The sequence below is a fragment of the Podarcis raffonei genome, chromosome 13, assembly GCF_027172205.1.
Source record: "Podarcis raffonei isolate rPodRaf1 chromosome 13, rPodRaf1.pri, whole genome shotgun sequence".
NCBI classification, from domain to species: domain Eukaryota; kingdom Metazoa; phylum Chordata; class Lepidosauria; order Squamata; family Lacertidae; genus Podarcis; species Podarcis raffonei.
Genome location: NC_070614.1, coordinates 48,208,072 through 48,230,468, shown reverse-complemented (window position 1 = coordinate 48,230,468; position 22,397 = coordinate 48,208,072). Strand labels below are relative to the sequence as shown.

The 22,397-nt window shown below is 40.3% G+C and overlaps 2 protein-coding genes across 2 annotated transcripts; both read right to left on the bottom strand.

The window, feature by feature from the left end:
* Window positions 1-3,374: 3,374 nt before the first annotated feature.
* LOC128399204 (vomeronasal type-2 receptor 26-like) lies at window positions 3,375-10,728 on the bottom strand. The gene is made up of 6 exons (XM_053360451.1): window positions 10,571-10,728; window positions 9,633-9,924; window positions 7,619-8,476; window positions 6,980-7,183; window positions 5,033-5,159; window positions 3,375-4,294 (listed from the first exon to the last, which is right to left on the bottom strand). The coding sequence occupies exons 1-6, from the start codon at window positions 10,726-10,728 to the stop codon at window positions 3,375-3,377; spliced, it is 2,559 nt and encodes an 852-aa protein (XP_053216426.1).
* Window positions 10,729-13,905: 3,177 nt separating this feature from the next.
* On the bottom strand, window positions 13,906-21,005 carry LOC128399203 (vomeronasal type-2 receptor 26-like). The gene is made up of 7 exons (XM_053360450.1): window positions 20,970-21,005; window positions 19,799-20,508; window positions 18,854-19,145; window positions 17,159-18,010; window positions 16,730-16,933; window positions 15,579-15,705; window positions 13,906-14,807 (listed from the first exon to the last, which is right to left on the bottom strand). The coding sequence occupies exons 1-7, from the start codon at window positions 21,003-21,005 to the stop codon at window positions 13,906-13,908; spliced, it is 3,123 nt and encodes a 1,040-aa protein (XP_053216425.1).
* Between the last annotated feature and the right edge of the window lie 1,392 nt (window positions 21,006-22,397).

Sequence of the window (22,397 nt, the reverse complement as noted above, 5' to 3'; positions counted from 1 at the left end):
GGAATGCAAGAAAAAGAAGAAGGAGAAAAATAAGGAAAAAGAAAAAATAATATACATAAGTATATAAACCACATGTCTGAAATAATAATAATAATAATAATAATAATAATAATAATAATAATAATAATAATTTATTTATTTATTTATTTATTTATACCCCATCCTCCCCAGCCAGGACCGGCCTCAGGGCGGCTAACAACCAATAATAAAAACAAGTTGATTAAAATACAATTTAAAAAAGATTAAAATACAACATTAAAACATTAGGATGCAGCCTCTTCACAGGAGGAGAAAGGAAAAAGAAAGAGGGGGAGGGAATTAAACTGATTCTAAGCCAAAGGCCAGGTGGAACAACTCTGTCTTACAGGCTCTGCGGAAAGAAATCAGATCCCGCAGGGCCCTGGTCTCATGAGACAGAGCGTTCCACCAGGCCGGAGCCAGTGTTAAGAAGGCCCTGGCTCTGGTTGAGGCTGATCTAACTTCCTTAGTGCCCGGGACCTCTAGGGTGTTGCTATATATGGACCTTAAGGTTCTCCATGGGGCACATAGCTTCCATCACTTTTCTATCTTGATCATTGATTGACATACCAAGAAAGGAATCTTACTGGCTCTCATCTAGTAAAGCCTCCTCCTTTCTCAGCCTCCCACCCTGAGGAATAATACACAATAAATTTGTGACAGGATCCAGATGTGTCATCCAGAAGGGGGAAATTATACTATTGCAACAATTACCATGAAAGAAAGAGGTGGGACAAAAGAGAAGTCAGGGTGAAACATTGGGCCCTTTTCATTTGAAGTGTGCAAATTATTTTCACTGTGGTTAGCTGTTAACCACATATGTAAGTTGCACACTGCCACCTATTTCCATCAGCCCCACATCTTATGGGGGAAGAAGGCCTTCTTGACTATGGTTGCCATATTCCCCAAAGTGAAAAGTGAAAAGATTGTTGAACTTTGCTCAAAGTTATTCAGCTTTTTTGAGGGGTGGGAGCATATCCCCCTCAAAAATGGGTTTTTGCCATGCATCTGGGTTTCCCCAAACATTTTGCCCAATGTATGACAGCCCTATTGTTGACCTAGCCCCTCTTGGGTTCCCACAGCTTTAAGAAGGTGTTACAGGTCAGCTCCAAATGTGATCTGTACAGATGCCAGAACTCAGAAGAAAATAATAGGATCTCACCAAACACTTACCTCCAAAAGTACTGCCCATATCAGCCACATAAGAGGACAAGCCATAGAATAATGCAAACATACAATTGTAAAGTTGGACTTCCAAGAAGTCCAACATGCTGCAATGCAGGTTTCTCAACTTAATATTGCCCAGGCAATATTATATTAATCACATATATTTAATTAAAGTCATCTACTAGTCTCTCCAGAAAGTTTCTGGGGTTCTTCCCATTTACCCTCTGCTGCTGCACCAATTGTCTGCATCACATAACTGTCACTAGAATAAATATTTTACTTCTAATTTAGGGACTCAAGATACAATTTGCTGTGGGAGAATTCCCAGTTCCCAGTTTAATGGCCTTCTCAGCTTAATCACCCAAAGCAAATTCATGCATCTTAATATAGGCATTGAATGCCAACTTCCTTTCCTTCTGGCAACGTAAGTGTGGGGGAAATTAGCAAATCACATGTGATGGATCTCTGTAATATGTGGGTCTTAGTAAGGGAAATAAACTGCACTGATCCCCCTTCTACAATTGTAGAGAAGCAGAAATTAGACACAACCACAGCCATACCCAACCTTTGTCTCATTACGCATTTGTCCCTTGTAGACAAACCCTTCATTGTCATTGAAAGGCCTAACTCCCTTCCAATTGGTCACCTGTTTCTAATGCATTTAAATGATATTTTGGTGTTGGTCTTTGTATTTAGTTACATATTATTATTATTATTATTATTATTATTATTTGCAAAAACCTCTTTGAATTGTACTCGCATTTCTTTTCAAGATGTGTTTCATTTCATTTTTCTCATTTCAACAAGATTATCTTTTTTTCTGAAGGAAGCTTTCTTGGGGCTTATAGCTTCCTTGACACTTGCATACTGTTGGCCCTGAACTGTGGCATGCAGTTCAATAAAACTGAAGTTCAAATATATTACTAAAAATCCAACAGATTATACAGAATCTGAGTTGAAGGAATCCTGAGGATCATCTAGTCTAGGCATAGGCAAACTCCGGCCCTCCAGATGTTTGGGCCTAAACATTTAATGGGTCGGAGTTTGCCTATGCCTGACCTAGTCCAACCCCTGCAATGCAGGCCTGTGCAGCTCTCCTTTACATGAATCAAACCTGCAGCCTTGGCATTATCAGCACCACGCTCAAACCAACCGAGCTATCCGACTGCCTTATCCTCTGTGGAAGTCAAGGTGATGTACATGCTTCTCCCCATCCTCATTTTAGGAAAACAGTCATCCCAAGAACATAGAGCAGAGCTTTCTGAACTTTGTGTCGTAACATGTTAGTGATCAGCTGCAGTGTGTAGGTGTGTCACACAAATGGTCACCACACACTCCTCCCAGGGCTAAAAAGGGGTTGTTTTAACATTCAGTTTGGAAGTAAAACTGAATTATTATGTTGGAAAATGATGCATGTTTAAAAAATGAGTCACCAAATCGAATGTTTGGAAAACTCTGATATTGAGTCTGCTTCATGACATGAGGATTCAAGCCACAGTCTGAATCACAACAATAATGGGTCAAAATGGGGACCACCCACATCCCATCCCAGATGTAGTCCTGAATACGTTTTGGTACATGGCTAATCTTTAATTTTGCTTTTAAAATAAATAATTCACATTCCACAGTGTGGGTGTTCTTTTCAAATATTTTTAATGAATTTTAGTAACCAGAAACAGGCTACATAAAAAAACAAAAGAAAAGGAAATTAGTTTTTAAAGAAAAAGAGGGGGAAAGAATAAGCTGTCATTAATTGGCAATAAAGAGATTTGTATATAGCTATGAGATATTCGAAGTCAATAATAAAACATATCAAGAAGAAAACAATGTGCTATCTGTAATTACAAAGGGTTTCATGTTTGAAAGAATAATTATTACAAATGTTTATTTAAAAAAAGGACTTAAAAGGCAACCTTGAACTAGTCTAAAGTGAAATACTCACATATAGCTGTGGTACATCACACTCCTCAAAAATCTCACTATCTGAATACAATGCATTCTCAGGAAATGGGTTTTTAGGTGTCCATTTACATAATGAGTCAACAATTTCCATGAATTCCAATGGGAATATTTCTAATGTGTTGTCAGTCTCAAAATTTTGACACCCCACAAAGGGTAAAAAAAACCCAGGAAAACCCTCTGAAACCTTGTAAAAGAAGGAAGAAAACTCTGCTTATTTGTTCACAGTACTAAACACAGGCCCAACAGTTTGGAGAGCTGAATCTACAGTGTACTCTGTTGTTCAGCTCGGGCCTCAGAATAATGATGTAGTATTTAGGGGCAAAGATGCAGCCCAGTAACCCAGCACTAGAGGACAAGATAGAGAAGATCTCCAAAGCCACCATGTGTTTCCCTTTGGTGCTCAGGTAGGCTGGAAAAAAAGACAGCCAAACACTGCAAAAGCGCAACATGCTGAATGTAATGAATTTGGCTTCATTAAAACTGTCAGGTAACTTGCGGGCCGCAAATGCGGCAACAAAGCTGGCAATGGCCAAGAGGCCCATGTAGCCCAGCACACAATAAAACATGGTGACTGACCCTTCATTACACTGCACAATGATTTCTTCTGCTGAAGAATGTATGTCCAAATCTGGGAATGGGGGACATGTCATCAACCACACAGTACAGATAGTTGATTGAATAAGAGAACAGGGAATGACAACTGAGTAGGCCAGTCTTTTCCCTACCCACTTCCTCATGCTGGACCCTGGCTTGGTGGCCATGAAAGCTAGAACTACAGTGACAGTTTTGGCCAGCACACAAGAAACGGCTACAGAGAAGATGATGCCAAATGTTGGTTGCCGGAGGAGGCAGGAGACTTTGCTAGGTTCAGCCAGGAATAACAAGGAAGAGAGGAAGCAGAGCAGGAGAGAGACAAGCAGAGAGTAGGTGAGGTCTCGGTTGTTGGCTTTGACTATGGGAGTGTCTCTGTACTTAATGAATATTCCAAGCACCAAAGCTGTGATGAGGAAGAGAGAAAGGGCGACTGATGCTAAACTGTTCCCTAAAGGTTCTTTATAAGAAAGGAAGGTTATAATTTTCTCAATGCAGGCAGTTTTGTTCTTGTTTGGATACTGAGCTTTTGGGCATTTGAAGCAGTCATCCATATCTGAAAAATAAACAAGGTCAAATTTCAGTATTGATTCAACAGTACTTTGTCTTCCATGTGACCACTTTGCTGACATGAATTTCAATCTATTGTATCCACGTGTTTTAGTGTTTATATAAGAATGCTTTGTTCTCACTTATTCTTAAGGTTATTATAAGTTGTCTGCTAAGTTGATAATATCTGAGTAGAAATCCTTCAAATGGTCTTTGGAATAAGTACATAAGATTCAATGACCCATCTCATCCAGGTTCCTGATCTCTCAGTGGACAATCAGATGTCTATGGAAATCCTGCAAGCAGGACCTGAGTGAAACAGAATTTTTTCCCGACCCCGACACTTCCCAGAAACTGCTATTTGGAAAAATACAGCCTTTGAGCATGAAGGCCTGGCAAAGTAATCTGAGTTCATAGCCACTGATAGCCTTATCCGACATGAGTTTGTCTAATCCTCCTTTGAAGCCTTCAAAATTTGTGCCCATCACTGACTCTTGAGGGAACAAATTCCATAGCTTTATCAAGTACTTCATGAAGAAGTTACTTTTCTTTTGCCCGTTCTGTCTCATCCAACATTCAAATTCCTTAGATGCACCCAAGTCCTGAGGTTATGAGAACTTCTTTTTTATCTGATTTCTCAATGCCTTGCATTGTTTTATGCATTTTTATCATGTTTCCCAACTCACACAAACCCCTCCGGCCAGTGTCCTCATAGGATAAAAAATATGATTTCTACATAACTCACCATCCTGGTTTGAAATTTCCCCCTCTGGACATGGAGCACAACCATAGCAGCAAAACTTTTCCCCTTCTTTCTTTTTCTTCTGATTCCCAGGGTGGCAGTGGTCATTACACAGAGAAATGGGAATCACCTATCCATAGCAGAAAAGCAGTTAAGGAGATCGGAGAAGCTAATTGCTTATTTGACTTCTCTTAATGAAGTTCACTACACAGCAAACAAAGGTTTAATATAAAAAAACTGCATTATGCAGCTGCGTTAACTATGGGTCACATTGTTTGGGATCCCCTGCAAACCTATGACAAACTTTGCAATTATGAAAAAACCCCACATTCCGAGGTTTCCCCAAATAGTGTCTGACTTCCCCAAGACTTCACCCCTCAGCATAAAAAAGGTTTAATATAAGTAGCTGCCATACACAGCTGCATTAACTATGAACCCCATTATTTGGGATCCCCTAAAAAATGAGTGCACAATTGCACTCATTTCACACGCTCGCAAAGTTATGCTTAAAATTCTACAAGGCAGGCTTAAGCAGTATGTGGACCGAAAACTCCCAGAAGTACAAGGTGGATTTCGAAGGGGCAGAGGAACCAGAGACCATATTGCAAACATGCCCTGGATTATGGAGAAAGCTAGAGAGTTTCAGAAAGAGGAAATAAAGAACCTTTTAATGAGGATGAAAGAGGAGAGCACAAAATATGGTCTGAAGCTCAACATCAAAAAAATGAAGATCATGGCCACTGGGCCCATCACCTCCTGGCAAATAGAAGTGGAAGAAATGGAGGCAGTGAGAGATTTTACTTTCTTGTGCTCCATGATCACTGCAGATGGTGACAGCAGCCACGAAATTAAAAGATGCCTGCTCCTTGGGAGAAAGGCGATGGCAAACCTAGACAGCATCTTAAAAAGCAGAGACATCAACTTGCCAACAAAGGTCCGTATAGTTAAAGCCATGGTTTTCCCAGTAGTGATGTATGGAAGTGAGAGCTGGACCATAAAGAAGGCTGATCGTCGAAGAATTGATACTTTTGAATTATGGTGCTGGAGGAGACTCTTGAGAGTCCCATGGACTGCAAGAAGATCAAACGTATCCATTCTTAAGGAAATCAGCCCTGAGTGCTCACTGGAAGGACAGATCGTGAAGCTGAGGCTCCAATACTTTGGCTACCTCATGAGAAGAGAAGACTCCCTGGGAAAGTCCCTGATGTTGGGAAAGATGGAGGGCACAAGGAGAAGGGGACGACAGAGGATGAGATGGTTGGACAATGTTCTCGAAGCTACAAACATGAGTCTGACCAAGCTGTGGGAGGCAGTGGAAGACAGGAGTGCCTGGCGTGCTCTGGTCCATGGGGTCACGAAGAGTCAGACACGACTAAACGACTAAACAACAACAACAAAAATCTATGACAAACTTTGCAATCATTTTGCAGAACAAACTCCACTTTTTGCAGTGCCCTCCTAACACTGTCTGAATTCCCCAACAAGGTGCTACACTGGTCACCCCAAATGCAATACTGTCCAATCTACTCCAAACCTGTGCCAAAGTTTTGCATTCGTGGATTTGGGTGACCAGTAATGCCCCTGATTTGGCAGGTAAGCCTCACTGTTTGAGGGCTCACCAAAATGCAGTTTGTTCTGCAAAATGCTGCAAAACAATTGAAAAACAGCTCTCCAGGACTTCATTTTAACCCTGCCGGGAGATGCAAGGGATTGAACTGGGACCTTTCACCAGAAATATGGGATCTCTTACTGAGTTATTATCTCTATACGATAGAAAAAGAGATTAGCGAATGGGCGGCTATGAAGCAATTTCATTTGGATATGCCAAAGCTTTGCTTTTTTATATATGGAAGGTAAAGTAAATATAAATTAAAAAAGTACTTCTACAGAAATTCAGGGTCCACTCTTCCCATGGTGAATTCAGACCTGATTAAAACCTCTGTGCCATACAAGCATATCTTCATGAATGATGAATGCTTCTCCTTCAAGAGCTTCAGGATCCACACATCCAACTTTCATTTGAAAGATAGACTTGTTTGGGAATGTGATCATGTTCGTGATGTCAAATCCACCTCTCATTTCCCTTTTATCATTAAAGGACATTGTTTCCCCTGCTGAGTTGTTAAATAAAATGTCTTCCAGAAAATAGTGGAGCTGATTCAAAGGGGGGAAAGGGGAAAAAGAAACATATATATACATATAGTGAAGACCAAATATAAAAAATGAGCTATTTCAGTCTAGTTGATGGAAAAGTTATAACAAAGCCACAGAAGGCTAAAATACATGCTAAACATACAGGAAAAGGGGCACTCGCAAAATGTTATCACTTTAAAACTATCGCATTTCGTGATGTGTGGCTTTGGAGTAATTGGGTAACTGAAATACTATCTTGTTTGCATTGTGTTACTCCCTGATTTATGAATATTGCTTATGGATCCGCCCCTAACACAGAACAAGTATGAAAAAGGAGCTATTTTCATGTAGCAGATAGAAAAGTTACAAAATGGTATCACTCTAAAAATGTCCTATTTCATAAAGTTCGGGCTTTGGGTAATTGTCTCATTGAAATAATATTTTGCAACATGTTACCTGCCAAGGCTGCAGGTCTTGATGTTCAAACATTTTGTCTCTTGCCATTGTTCTGTGCTTTGATCTGTATGAATAAATAGCATGTAAAGCATGAGCCACAACAAAGACAGCATTGTAGACATTGTAGCTGTGGCCAGTCATGCCCATTTCAAACAGATGCCCAGGAAGACTTTCTAACTTCTCCTCCCCTGTACATGTTTCACTAAGTTGCAGGTGGAGTTCTGGAAATGTACAGTCAAATGCTTGCTCCCAGAAGTCCTTGAGAAAACCATCTGCTGGGTTCCAGTAAGGTTTTATGATCTGAAGAAATTCATGGAACTTGAGAAGCTCTTTTGAGTGAATGGTGAAGGAAATGGCACCTTGAAAGAGATCAAGATCCCAAGACTTTTGAAAACTCAATAATACGAAATCAATCTGTGTTGTCATGATCCACACCTTTCTAAATGATGTGCTTTTCTTATTTTCAGGATCTCGTAGAAATATAACAGATCTCAGCCAGGTCAATGTCAGAGAGTCTCCATAGACAACGAATGTATTGGCTTTATCATTTGTGACATCCACATAATATTCATCGAGGATGTTGAAAATTTCAGCCACCAAATCAAAATGAGCTACTTTTTCCATTCTTCTTTTGAAGGCTGAACAGATTCCATGTTGGTGAAGCAACGGCTCCATAGTCTGCAAGAAATTTTCTCCTCCATTGTCATCTGTAACAAAGAGTCCAACCCACGTCCATCCAAAATGCTGAAGCAAGCTGATAATTGCCATATGCTGATGAGCTTCATTGGGCACCATGCGGTAAAAGGAAAGGAAGTGATCTATATCATTCTCCTCTGCGGGAAATGATCCATATGCAAGCTACAAGGAAAAGCAACAGACATAATAAGGGTACCTAAGTATAAACAATTATTTTGAGCATGTGGGTCTTCATTCAAGAAATGTTTGTTGAAGCAATTTTGTGGTTTCCAGACAGTTAAACTGAAGGATGCTTCCAGCAGAATATTCTAGAGTTGTGGCGACATTTTCCAGTTTCTGGATATTTTATTTCATAAAGTATGTCTTGTCAGAAATGTCCCTTTGTTTCATTTGTAGAGTGCAATCCTATTGTGTAATTACTCTGTGGAAATTTAGGATTTGGGAGAAACCGCACTAGTTGGATTAACCCTAGATATATCTTTCCCATGTCAGATAGGCTGGCAAAATTCTTCAGTGCACTAGCAGAATGCTAATCTAGTTCAACTGTTGGAAATCATGTATAAGATGCACAAAGCAGAGGAAGATATAACAGTTATCTTCGATCGGCATGGGTTGAAAACTGTGGTTCACATACTCAAAGTGCTGTATTTATGTGTGGCAGATATTTTGTGGATGCCAGTGTATGTTGGTATGTTGGTGCCCTGTGCTCCTTCCAGGCAGTCTCTCCGGGGTCTCTGCTAAGTTGGAGAATTGTCATGACCTATGACTGCTGCAATGGAATGCATGGCGGGGGACAGACTATTGCTTGAGCACAGACTATTTCCTTGGCAAGAGAACTACCATTGTCTAATTTAGAGCCACATTGGTTGGAGGATACATCTCCCTGTAGTCCTCAGAGTCAGATGATGATTACTGTGCAAAAATGTCTGGCTCTCCAGACTTGCAGAACTCAAATAGTACAAGATAAATTAGGGCCCTTTTATCAGTCATCCAGGCTCTCCAGGGAGGCAGAGCCTAAGGTCAACTTGGTAAGTCTTCAGGTGGTCCTGGCTCCTTGCAAAGACAACTTCACTTGCAGTTGATGGCTGGTACAGGATGGTTGTGTTGGAAGTGTCCAAGGTGCTGAATGCTCTCTGCTTTCACTGGTCTAGCAATCTCTACTGTTAAGGAGTAATCTATGTTTCTGATAGACATTCTAGCTTGTAATGCTTCAGCATCAGTCATATTCACATTCTGAATTTCAAAATCATTTTTGGAATGGTAATAGAAAAGTGAGATTTGTGAGATAAAAATTCATGTCCCCATGCATAAAACCTACCTGTGGAATTTTGTAGAGCCTTAAGGTATCAGCCATATGAAAAGAGGTATCAGAGGTAAGACCTCCGATTACGGCTATGAGGTTTTTCTGAGAGTCACATTTGTAGTTTGGAGCAAATCTATGCATTTTAAAGAGCAGGTCCAAAGTGTTACGATAGGTCATCCTTGCATCATAATAGCTGTCGTAGATGTGGAAACCCAGTGTGACATTGGGCAAGATGTTGGGATTCTCATTTATCACTTTTACAGCAAATGCCAGGGCCAGGATGTGCTGGTAGAATTTTGTTATCATGCTGCAAATGAGGTTAGTTTAAAATTTCAGAGGAGAATTTTACAATGCAGGAAGTAGACAAAACAAAGTGCCATTTCTGTCTCAAACAGATACATACTGAACTAACCTTGTCTTTTATGGTGGTTCTAAAATAATAAATATTAAACTCCTCAGACCAAATAAAATATATATCATTCATCGTGCCATCTGTGTATTATGTCTTGTTTGACCTTTAATCTCAGTTGCCTGCCCCCCTCAAAAGACAACAACAATCTCCCCCTCTCTCTCTTTGTACTCAAACTGGCTATACAGGTGACCATTCTATGCATGTAGCCCAGGAAAGCAACAACATATCAAAGAAATTCCCTCAAACAGTCCCGGATTCACAATGTATGTTCTAGGAAGATTTAACAGTCTGTGCCCCAATACTAGGTACAGCTGTATCATCTCCATCCTCCTCTTGTTGGTCCTTATTACACATCCATTTGGTGCAATTAAAACCAAGCATACGAAAGCTACATATTGCTTTTCAAAATAGAAAGGATTCTCATTCTCAAAAAGGACAAAGCCATCATTTACCGCCTGCCAGTTTAGTAGGGTGCACAATACTAAATAAAGTACTGGGAAGGATTAATCCCAAAAATGAAGGGGGAGGGAGAGTCTCTTACTGTGGATTATCATCAAACAGATTCTGTGAAGGGTTTTCCTTGAATAAATCTTCAATGATGGGATAATAGAACTGAGAAGCTATCCCACCGATGATGAGGCTCCCTGACTGGTAGCACTCATGTGGAACAGGAAATGTATCAATCCCAGGGCACCTCATAGCTGCTTTGCACACAACAGGAGGCAGCAGAAAAAGCAAAGTGAACGACCACAGCATTCTTGTAGTCAAGCATCTCTGAAAACGTGGTTGCTCTTGTGCCCATCAGCAGCTGCAGAATGACTTCTGCAAACTAGAGTGCATGATGCCTGGCTCTGTCAATACAGCACAACAAGAGATATAGGCACACCTTATTTTAGAATCAGAACAGTATAACCACATACTTTGGCCAATAGGGGAGATTTCCCACACTCTGATTTCATGTCTATAAAAAAATATAAAATGGGAGAAAGAAAATTGAAAGTCATCCCTGCCTCTTGCCACTACTTCTATCTATTCATTGTACAGAGTTTCGTCAGATATAACCACTTTCATAGCTGTTCATTGACAGCTTTCTAGTGCCTTCTGAAATGCTTCTGGAGTTCCGACCAGGTGAACAAATTATAGTGATTTGAATAATTGTAAAGTTATTAAAAGGTTTAATTTGCATTCCAATGGATGTTCTTTTTTTTAACATGTTGAGTTGTGTGTTTATTCTCAAATCTTCCTATGGGCTTGTTCTACTCCTTAGTGGCACAAAAAGTGGCAATTAGCTTGAAGTCGTCCATGGTAAGTGAAGACCAGCAGGAAAGTAAAAGTGAATATGTTTTGTTTTGTGACTCAAAGCAGCAAATGTTGAAAGATAGGTCACTACTCAGTGCCCGTTTTACCACATGACCTGACAAGTATTGTGTCTCTCCACAAAAATTTTGTGGCAAAAAATCAGATGCATCGTACATAAGAGGAAAATTATACTATTGCAACAATAAACCTGAAATGAAATTATGTCAAGTCAGGGTGTTTGTGTAAACTGTGCAAATAATCTTGATTTGATTGTGTTGGAACTTAGCTGCTAAAAACTCAGTCAAATTACACAGTCCCACCAAGACAGGGTTAGTTTGTCCGCAGACAGTTTTTCCAGGTCATGTGGCCAGCATGACTAAGCAGCATCTGGCGAAACCAGAGCTGTGCACGGAAATTCCATTTACCTTCCCGTCGGAGAGATACCTATTTATCTACTTGCACTTTGACGTGTTTTCGAACTGCTAGGTTGGCAGGAGCAGGGACCGAGCAACGGGAACATACGCCATCGTGGGGATTCAAACTGCCGACCTTCCAATTGGAAAGCCCTAGGCTCAGTGGTTTAGACTACAGCGCCACCAGTGTCCCTTTAAGTCATTAAGAGTTGCTAAATACAAACGCAACGGAGGAGAAAGAAAGAATTCCAACTGTAAGGCTGAGGAGGGAACGTGTGGCCAGCTTAATAAGGCGTTATTTGCCCTCTCACTCAGCAGCCAGTTACCCACACAACTACAAAATGGGTGGAAATATTTTTTAATTCATTATTTTCTTTTCATTTTTAAATTTATTTTATTGAATGGTTGCCTTTTTCACAGGGGAAGCCACCTTACACTGAATCAGACCTAGCTGTCTTTCTAGCTCTGTATTTCCTTCTACTTAGTTGGCAGCAACACTCCAGGGCCTCAGATAAGGTCCCACCTAACCCTACCCTGGGATGCCAGGGACTGAACCTGGTGCCTTCTGCATTCAGAGCAGATGTTCTACCCCTGAATTATGGCCTTACAGTGGTGGGGGTGTAGCATACCAAAGAATGAGGAAGAGTCTGCCTGGAGCTCTCTGGCCTGAGCTCTAGGGGAAACAGCCATATACAGCCCCCCCGCACCCTTTGCATTTGACTGTATATCCAAATCTCCATGTGCCAATGGAAGACAATAAAGTGTGTACTGGAGAGAAAAGGCTGGAGAGCACTTAGCGGCACCCATAGAGGAGGTGATGATGATCACGAATGAGGAAGTGGGAGAGATGGGGGGGAGGGGAGATTCACATGGAGCAACACCATTATCCAAGAGGCTGGGTTCTATAGCCTCTCTCTGTAAAGTTTGAAATAAAAAAATACTCTAAGAAAGTCTAAACAATAACATACCTAAATAAATATTTAAAAAATCACTTTCAAAGCCGTTTATTGGCTGTTTTCTGGTGCCTTCTGGTGCCTTCTGAAATGCCTCTGGAGTTCTGACCTGGTGAACAAATCATAGTGATTTTGGTCATTGTAGGGTAATTTAATAACATTTTAAAAGTTTTTGTTCCAAGGGGAGTCCTTTATAGCTGACATGTCACACCTTTTTAAAGTTGTGGGGCTGCCAGTGGTGGTGCAATAGGGCTGCCGTACATCCGGCAAAATGTCAGAGCAAACTTTGAGCAAAAAGGTTGAATAAGTTTGGCTTCTAAAATAAATAATTCACATTCCAAAATGTGTTTGTCTTTTTCAAAAAAATTTTTTTATTAAACTTTAGTAACATGAAAAAGATACATAAAAACAAAACAAAAGAAAAAGAAATTAGCTTTTAAAGAAAAAAAGGGGGGAGAGAATAAACTGTCACAATTGGCAATAAAAAAATTTGGATATAGCTATGTGATAGTCTAACTCAATAATAAAACATACAAAGAAGAAAAGAATTTGCTGCCTGAAATTACAAAGGGTTTCATGTTGGAAGAAAAACAATTAAGAATGTTTTTTTTAATAAAAAAAAGTAACTTAAAGGGTAACTTTGAACTAGACTAAAGCCAAATACACACACACAACTGTGGTACTTAACATTCCTGAGCTATTTCATTTGTATCCTCAGAAATATCACTATCCGAACACAATGCATTCCTAGAAAATCATTTGTTAGGTGGCCATTTGAATAACAAGTCAACCATTTCCATTAATTCCTATGGAAATATTTCCAATGTGTTCTCAGCCTCAAAATTTTGATGCCCCAAAGAGTAAAAAACCCAGGAAAACCCTCTAAAGACTTGTAAAAGGCAAACAATGAAGAAACTCTGCTTATTTGTTTACAGTATTAAACACAGTTCCAACGGTTTGGCTATCTGAATCTGTGGTGTATACAACAAGGTTTGGGTACTAATTACCCACGTTAGAGTAAGTGAATTTTCGTATAAAAACTTTTGGATACTGGGACTTGCATGTATAAAATAAAATTAAACAAATGGCAAAAAGTACTTATGCTTCTGGAAGAGAGAGAGAGAGAGAGAGAGAGAGAGAGAGAGAGAGATTTTGGTTTTCAACTCTTACCTATAACACATTTAATATTTACCAGAGTGTGGGGGGATGGTTTAATTCTTTTTTCTTATAAGTTGTTCCCTGTTGTTCAGTTCTGGCCTCAGAATAATGATGTAGCATTTAGGGGCAAAGATGCAGCCCAATAAGCCAGCACTGGAGGCCAAGATGGAGAAGATCTCCACAGCCACCATGTATTTTCCACTTGTGCTCAGGTAGGCTGGAAAAAAAGACAGCCAAACACTGCAAAAGAGCAACATGCTGAATGTAATGAATTTGGCTTCATTAAAACTGTCAGGTAACTTGCGGGCCGCAAATGCGGCAATGAAGCTGGCAATGGCCAGGAGGCCCATGTAGCCCAGGACACAGTAGAACATGGTGACCGAGCCTTCATTACATTGCACAATGATTTCTTCTGTTAAAGAGTGCACGTCCAAATCAGGGAATGGTGGACATGTCATTAACCACACAGTACAAATAATTGTTTGAATAAGAGAACAGGAAAATACAATGGAATTTGTCAGTCTTTTTCTTATCCACTTTCTCATGCTGGACCCTGGCTTGGTGGCCAAGAAAGCTAGAACTACAGTGATAGTTTTGGCCAACACACAAGAAACGGCTACAGAGAAGATGACGCCAAAAGTTGGTTGTCGGAGGAGGCAGGAGACTGTGCTAGGTTCACCCAGAAATAAAAATGAAGAAAGGAAGCAGAGCAGGAGAGAGACAAGGAGAGAGCAGGTGAGGTCCCGGTTGTTCGCTTTGACTATGGGAGTGTCTCCGTACTTAATGAATATTCCTAACACCAAAGCTGTGAGGAGGAAGAAAGAAAGGGCAACTGATGCTAAAGTGATCCCCAAAGGTTCTTCGTAAGAAAGGAAGGTCATTGTTTTCTCAATGCAGGCAGTTTTGTTCTTGGTTGGATACTGAGCTTTTGGGCATCTGAAGCAGTCATTCATATCTGAAAAATAAACAAGGTCAAATTTCAGTATTGATTCAACAGTACTTTGTCTTCTATGTGAATGCTTCACTGACATGAAATTAAACCTATTATTTCCATGTGTTTTAGTGTTCAGATATAAATCCTTTATTTCACTTATTCTGAAAGCCATTATACTTATTCACTTCTTACTTTTCAACAGTATTTTGCCTTCTAATTTATTTCCTCTTTCATATAAGAACATAAGAGCCAGCTGGATCTGGCCAATCACCCATCTCATTCAGCTTCCTGATTTCACAGTGGCCAACCAGATACCTATGGGAAGCCTGCAAGCAGGACCTGAGTGAAACAGAAGTCTCCCACGATCCCCACACTTCTCAGCAACTTGTATTTGGAAGAATTCAGCTTCTGTCCATGGAGGCACAGCAAAGCCATCAGAGATCATAGCCATTAATATTCTCCATGAGTTTGTCTAATCCTCCTTTGAAGGCTTCAAAAGCTGTGCCCACCATTGCCTCTTGAGGGAACAAATTCCATAGATTAATCCTGTAATTCATGAAGATGTTAGTTTTCTTTTACCTGTTTTGAATCATCCGACACTCACTTTCATCTGATGTCCCTAAGATCTTGTATTATGTTTACCCTATTTTCCAATGCATTGAACAATTTTGTCAATTTTTTTATCATGTCGCTCCTTACTCCTTTTTGCACTAAAAGAACTCCCTCAAATGCTACCATCTAGCCTTACCAGTTTCCTCACAGGATGACAAATATGAGTGCTACATAACTCACCATCCTGGTTTGAAATTTCCCCTTCTGGACATGGAGCACAACCATAGCAGCAAAACTTTTCCCCTTCTTTCTTTTTCTTCTGATTCCCAGGGTGGCAGTGGTCATTACACAGAGAAAGGGGAATCACCTATCCATAGCAGAAAAGCAGTTAAGGAGATCGGAGAAGCTAATTGCTTATTTGACTTCTATTAATGAAGTTCACTACACAGCAAACAAAGGTTTAATATAAAAAGTTGCGTTATGCAGCTGCATTAACTATGAGTCACATTATTTGGGATCCCCTCCAAACCTATTGCGAAGTTTACAATCATTAAAAAACCCCACATTCCGAGGTGTCCCAAAATAGTGTCTGAGTTCCCCAAAATGGTGCTATACGGGTCACCCCAATTCAAACATTGTTCAATTCACACCAGACCTGTGCCAAAATTTTGTATTAGTTGATTGGGGGTGACTGTAGGGCCCTTGGTTTCGCAGGTCAGCCACACAGTTTTAGGGCTCAACAAAATGCAAAGTTGGTTTTGCAAAATGCTGCAAAACAATTGAAAAACAGCTCACTTCGTTTTAACCCTGTCTGGAGATGCAATTGATTGAATCTGAGACCTTTTGCAAGCTTTATGTGTTCTATTACTGAGTTTTTGTCTCCATACATTATAAAAAGAAGTTACCGAATGGGCGTCTACTCCAATGCTTTGCTTTATGTATATGGAAGATATACAGTGGTACCTCAGGTTACAAACGCTTCAGGTTACAGACGCTTCAGGTTACAGCCTCTGCTAACCCAGAAATAGTACCTCAGGTTATGATCTTTGCTTCAGGATGAAAACATAAATTGAATGGTGGCTGCGGGAGGCCCCATTAGCTAAAGTGGTACCTCAGGTTAAGAACAGTTTCAGGTTAAGAACCTCCAGAATGAATTAAGTTCTTAAGGAGAAGTACCACTGTACAAAAATGTAGTGTTTCCCCCCTTGACATTTCTAAGAGGCATCAATTTTGAATGTGCTAGGCAGCCACATTTTTCCTTAGCCATATCAAATGGAAACAACAGTTTTATACAAAATGGAATTTCCGACATCTAAAGAAAACGTCATAAGAACAGCGAGTAACAGAAGGATTCCAAGGATGCAGACCTCATTAAAACCTCTGTGCCATACAAGCAAATCTTCATGAATGACAAATGCTTCTCCTTCAAGAGCATCAGGATCAACTCGTCCAACTTTCATTTGAAGGAAGGACTTGTTTGGGAATGTGATCATGTTTCTGATGTCAAATCCACCTCTCATTTCCCTTTTATCATTAAAGGACACTCCTTCTCCTTCTGAGTTGTTAAATAAAATGCCTTGCAGAAAATAGTGGAGCTGATTCAAAGAGAAAAAGGAAAAATAAGAAATATATATATATTGAAGACCAATTCTAAACAATGTGCTATTTTCATATAGCAGATAGAAAAGTTATAACACAGCAACAGATAATAATTTATACCCCATCCACCTGGCTGTGTTTCCCTAGCCACTCTGGGCAGCTTCCAGCAAAAAATTAAAATACAATTTTATATGATATTAAAATATTAAAATACGTGTTACCTGCCAAGGCTGCAGATCTTGAAGTTCAAACCTTTCGTCTCCTGCTCTGTACTTTGATCTGTATGAATAAATAGAGTGCAACGAATGAGCCACAACAAAGACAGCATTGTAGATACTGTAGCTGTGGCCAGTCATGCCCATTTCAAACAGAAACCCGGGAAGACACTCTAACTTTTCCTTCCCTGTACATGTTTCAGTATCTTGCATCAGCAGATCTGGAAATGTACAGTCAAATGCTTGCTCCCAGAAGTCTTTGAGAAAACCATCTGCTGGGTTCCAGTAAGGTTTTATGATCTGAAGAAATTCATTGAACTTGAGAAGCTCTTTTGAGTGAATGGTGAAGGAAATGGCACCTTCAAAGAGCTCAAGACCCCAAACCTTTTGATAACTCAGCAATACAAAATCAATTTGTGTGGTCATGATCCACACCTTTCTAAATGATGTGCTTTCCTTATTTGCAGGATCTCGTAGAAATATAACACATCTCAGCCAGGTCAATGTCTGAGAATCTCCATAGACAATGAATGCATTGGCTTTGTCATTTGTGAGACCCACATAATAACTTTCAAGTATGTCATAAAGTTCAATGAACATATCGGAATGAGCTGCTTTTTCCATTCTTTGTGTGAAGGCTGAACAGATCCCATGCTGGTAGAACAAGTGCTCCAGGGCCTGCAGGAATTTTTCTCCTCCTTCATCATCCGTAACAAAGAGTCCAACCCATGTCCATCTAAAATGCTGAAGCAAGCTGATAATTGCCATATACTGATGAGCTTCATTGGGCACCATGTGGTAAAAGGAAAGCAAGTGATCTATATCATTCTCCTCTGGCGGAAATGAGCCATATGCAAGCTAACAGCAAAAGAACAGACATTATAAAGATAAGTATAAAAAATTACTTTTAGCATTTGGCTGTTCATTCAAGAAATGTTTCTTGACACAATTGGTAGTTTTCCAGACAGTTAATTTGATGGATACTTCAAGTTTCAGGATGCTTCCAGTTTCTGGAGTTGTGGTGATACTTATCTATGGAAGACCTGTGGTTTGCATGTTTAAGGTGTTGTGTGTGTGTTTGTGGTGGTTGTTTTGTGGATGCCAGGGTACATGCTGGCTCTCTGGGGTCTCTTCAAAGGAGAATGATTTGACATGATCTATCAATGGGGCAAGAGAGTGCATGGCAGGAAACTTAAAATGTATTATTTTCATGGCAGGAGAACTACCAACATCTCCTGGTAATTCAGAGCTACATTGGCGGGAGGATACATCTCCTTATAGCCATCTGAGTCAGATGTTGAATAACATACAGAACCTGTCTAGCCCTGCAGATGTCCAATTGTGCAAAATAAATTAGGACCCTTTAATCAGTTATCCAGGCTCTCCAAAGAGGTAAAGTCTATGGTGAGCTTTGTAAGTCTTCAGGTCAACCTGGCTCCTTGCAGAGACAACTTCTCTTGCAGTTGATGTGAGGCACATGGTGTTGGAAATGTCCAAGGTGCTGAATGCTTGACTCAGACTTGCACTGGTGTAACAATCTCTACTGGTAAGGAGTAATCTACGTTTCTGATATACATTCCAGCTTGTAATGCTTAAACATCAGTCATATTCACTTTCTGAGTCTCAAAATTATTTTCAGAATGGAGAGGGAAGAGTGTGATTTGTGCGACAAATATGCATGTCCCTACTCATAAAACCTACCTGTGGAATCTTGTAGAGGCTTAAGGTATCAGCCATATGGAAGGACGTATCAGAGCTAAGTCCTCCGATTATGGCTATGAGGTTTTTCTGCGAGTCACATTTGTAGCTCGGAGCAAATCTATGCATTTTAAAGAGCAGGTTCAGAGCGTTACGATAAGTAATCCTTGCATCATAATAGCTGTCATAGATGTGGAACCCCAGTGTGACATTGGGCAAGATGTTGGGATTCTCATTTATCACTTTTACAGCAAATGCCAAGGCCAGGATGTGCTGGTAGAATTTTGTTATCATGCTGCAAATGAGATTAGTTTAAAATTTCAGAGGAGAATTTTACAATGCAGGAAGTAGACAAAGCAAATTGCCTTGGCTGTCTCAAACTGATACATATTGAACTACAACTTTGTTATCTTTTATGGTGTCTCTGAAATAATAAATATCAAACTCTTCCGCCTAAATGAAATTAATTACCCATCATGCCATTTCTATATTACTTTGACCATCTTTTAGTTAATCCTTTAATATTCACTCCCCCCTTAAAAAAAGACTACAACAATGTCTACATCTTTCTCTTTCTACTCAAACTGGCCATAAAGGGGTAAAAAGCATTAAATTTGCAAGTATGGTTTAGTAAAGTTAAGCCTTAGAATCCCTTCCCACTATGCAATTCTATGGTTCCATGATTCTAGGTTTCTCCGGGAATAAATTGTACTTGTGGATGATAATTTGGGTGAAGTCTCCTTTTGGACTACTAAAGCCATTGAATTAAGAAGAATTTGATTTCAACACTTTACCTTGAAAGGTTGCAGATTCTGATGTTCAGATTTTTTATCTCGGGCCATTGCTCTCTGCTTTGCTCTCGTTGAGTAAATGACATGCAAAGCATGAGCCACAACATAGACAGCATTGTAGATACTGTAGCTGTGGCCAGTCATCCCCATTTCAAACTGAGGTCCAGGAAGGCTCATTAGCCCCTCATCCCCAGTACATGATTCATTGGCTTCCGTTGTCAAACTGGGGTTTGGGAATGTACAGTCAAATGCTTGCTCCCAGAAGTCCCTAAGAAAACCATCTCCTTCTATTTTAACAGGCTTAATGCTCTGAAGAAATTCATTGAACCCTGGAGGCTCTTTTGAATGAATTGTGAAGGAAATGGAACCTTGAAAGGTCTGAAGATCTAAAAGCTTTTGGAAAGCCACTAATATGAAATCAATCTGGGTTGTTATGATCCACACCTTTCTAAATGATGAGCTTCCCTTCTTTTCAGAATCTCCTAGAACTAGTACAGCTCCCATCCATATAAGGGTTAAAGATTCTCCAAAGATTATACATGCACTGACTTTATCATCTGTTAAAGAGAGATAAATATCCAAGAGCACATCAAGTGTTTCACTCAGCTTATCTATATTGGCTACGTGTGGTATTTTATGTGTGAAGGATGAACAGATTCCATGCCTAGAAAGCAATGGTTCCAGAGTCTGCAAGAAATTTTCTCCACCGTCACCTTCCAAAACAAAAAGTCCAATCCATTTCCATCCAAAATGCTTTAATAAGCTGATGATCCCCATATACTGATGGCTGTCATTGGGAACCATGTAGTAAAAGGAAAGGAACTGGTCTGCATCACTCTCCCCTGGAGGAAATGACCCATATGTGAGCTAAAAGGAAGTGTACAAATATTATAGAGTTACCTATGGATGAACCTTCATTTTGATCCTGTGCCTGCTCATTCAACAAAGATTAAGTCAGAGCCATTCATAGGTTCAAGGACAGTTCAACCCGAGGACTCTCCTAGATAATTTTTTTCTATTGTTAAAAATCTGAATATTTTCCTTCACCATATATATATATATATATATATATATATATATATATATATAATTTAGCGCTGGCTTGCAAGGCTAGCACCTCAGTAAACAGCCTATTTCTGAAGCATTATTATTGTCATCATCTTCATAATCAACATCCTATTAAATGGAATCCCAGTCAGTAATATGGCTGCTTCATTTTACGCCAATTGCCGTTCCAAATAGGATGTCCAGGAGTGTCAAATGTCCAGTCTGGGTTATTATTAATAGAAAAAAATATAAATTGTGAAAAGCCCATTCATCGGTCCTACCTGTGGTATCTTGTAGAGGCCTATGGTGTCAGCCATAGAGAGGGAGGTATCAAAGCTAAGTCCCCCAATGATGGCTATAAGGTTTTTTTGAATGTCACATTTGTAGTTGTGGTTCGAGGACCCGACCCCCGCGAAGTGAAATTAAGACACAAGGAGAAGTGATATAAGGTTGATGGGCTAGAAAAGGCCACAACTTTATTGATTACAGCAATGAAAAGGTATTGGCTTAGGCATTGGATCGAAACAAGTGGGTTTATTCACCAGTAGGTGGAGCCTGTTGATGCTAATCCAACTATAGGCTCACCCCTGCTGTCACCGAGGGTCATGCCATGGCCTCCCGCCAAGCAGGCATCGGACAGAATACACGACCGCCAGATTCCTTTAACGGAATACCCCTAAAAATTGAAGGCATAGGCGATGGCCACACCTAGCACTTCGACACACAACACATTATTCCAATGCCTACCCTACCCACCAATACCACAAAAGTTGTGACGATTGCTACGAGGTAGGTGAAAAAACCAAAAAGCCTAATGCCAAATGGAAAAACTCCTACCAGGCCCTCCGGTCAACCAGGGCGACCAACCTAAGGTCCATAGCAAGGCCAATGACCTAATCCCTAACTAAAAGGGAGTGGAGGGTGGGTGACTCGCGACGGGACGACAATGAGGAATGAGGCCAGGGAGAGGCTGGCACTGCAGCAAAAGGCTGCTGAACACGCCCCCTCCGTGGCACCTGGTTGGGTGGCCATCGGGGGGGCGTGAGCGCCAGCCAGGTGAGCTGGAGGCAGGGGGCAACGCCCCCTGCTGGGCGGTGCTCGGGCTCCCGCCCACAACCACTCCCCTCTCTTTCAGGGAGGAGAGTCTTTGGGGACAAATCTATGTGATTTGAAAAGTAGGTCCAGAGTTGTCCGATAGGTCATCCTTGCATCGTAATAACTGTCATAGATGTGGAATCCAAGGGTGAGATTGGGCAAGATCTTGGGGCTGTCATTTATCTCTTTTATAGCAAAAGCCAAGGAAAGGGTGTGCTGGTAGAATTTTGTCACTACAAATGAAGTTAGATATTCAGAATTTCTAGTGTAAAATCTGCAATGTGTGGAATCAACATATCACAAAATCGATCGTTTCTGTAACTCATATTTTAAAAAAATCATATAGCCCCAACAGCACTTACTTTTAATTCTGCATATTAATTAAAAAAAAACTATTGTTAATCTCTTACTTTTCCTTTTCAATTGACTAGATTTTAAAAACTCTCAGCGATCTTTCTGTGTTCAACCACTGCATATTCATGGTAAGGGAGCTCTGGACCATGAAAGCTCCAGTCCTAAACCTACCAGGAAATGAAAACCATTGACTTCTTGGTAGACAGTCCTGGATGGATTGTTGCTCTTTGGCAGTTTGGTGGACCATCAGTTTTTCATCT

Excerpts from the sequence above, each read along its gene's own strand:
- LOC128399203 (XM_053360450.1), bottom strand. The coding sequence starts at position 21,005 with ATGGCTGACACCATAGGCCTCTACAAGATACCACAG. Across the intron at positions 19,146-19,798 it reads ATGAGCCTTCCTGGACCTCA|CATGATAACAAAATTCTACC; the intron begins GTTTGAAATGGG and ends TCTCATTTGCAG. Across the intron at positions 14,808-15,578 it reads GGAAATTTCAAACCAGGATG|ATATGAATGACTGCTTCAGA; the intron begins GTGAGTTATGTA and ends TTTATTTTTCAG.
- LOC128399204 (XM_053360451.1), bottom strand. The coding sequence starts at position 10,728 with ATGAGGTGCCCTGGGATTGATACATTTCCTGTTCCACATGAGTGCTAC. Across the intron at positions 5,160-6,979 it reads TCATTCATGAAGATATGCTT|GTGATTCCCATTTCTCTGTG; the intron begins GTATGGCACAGA and ends TGCTATGGATAG. Across the intron at positions 4,295-5,032 it reads GGAAATTTCAAACCAGGATG|ATATGGATGACTGCTTCAAA; the intron begins GTGAGTTATGTA and ends TTTATTTTTCAG.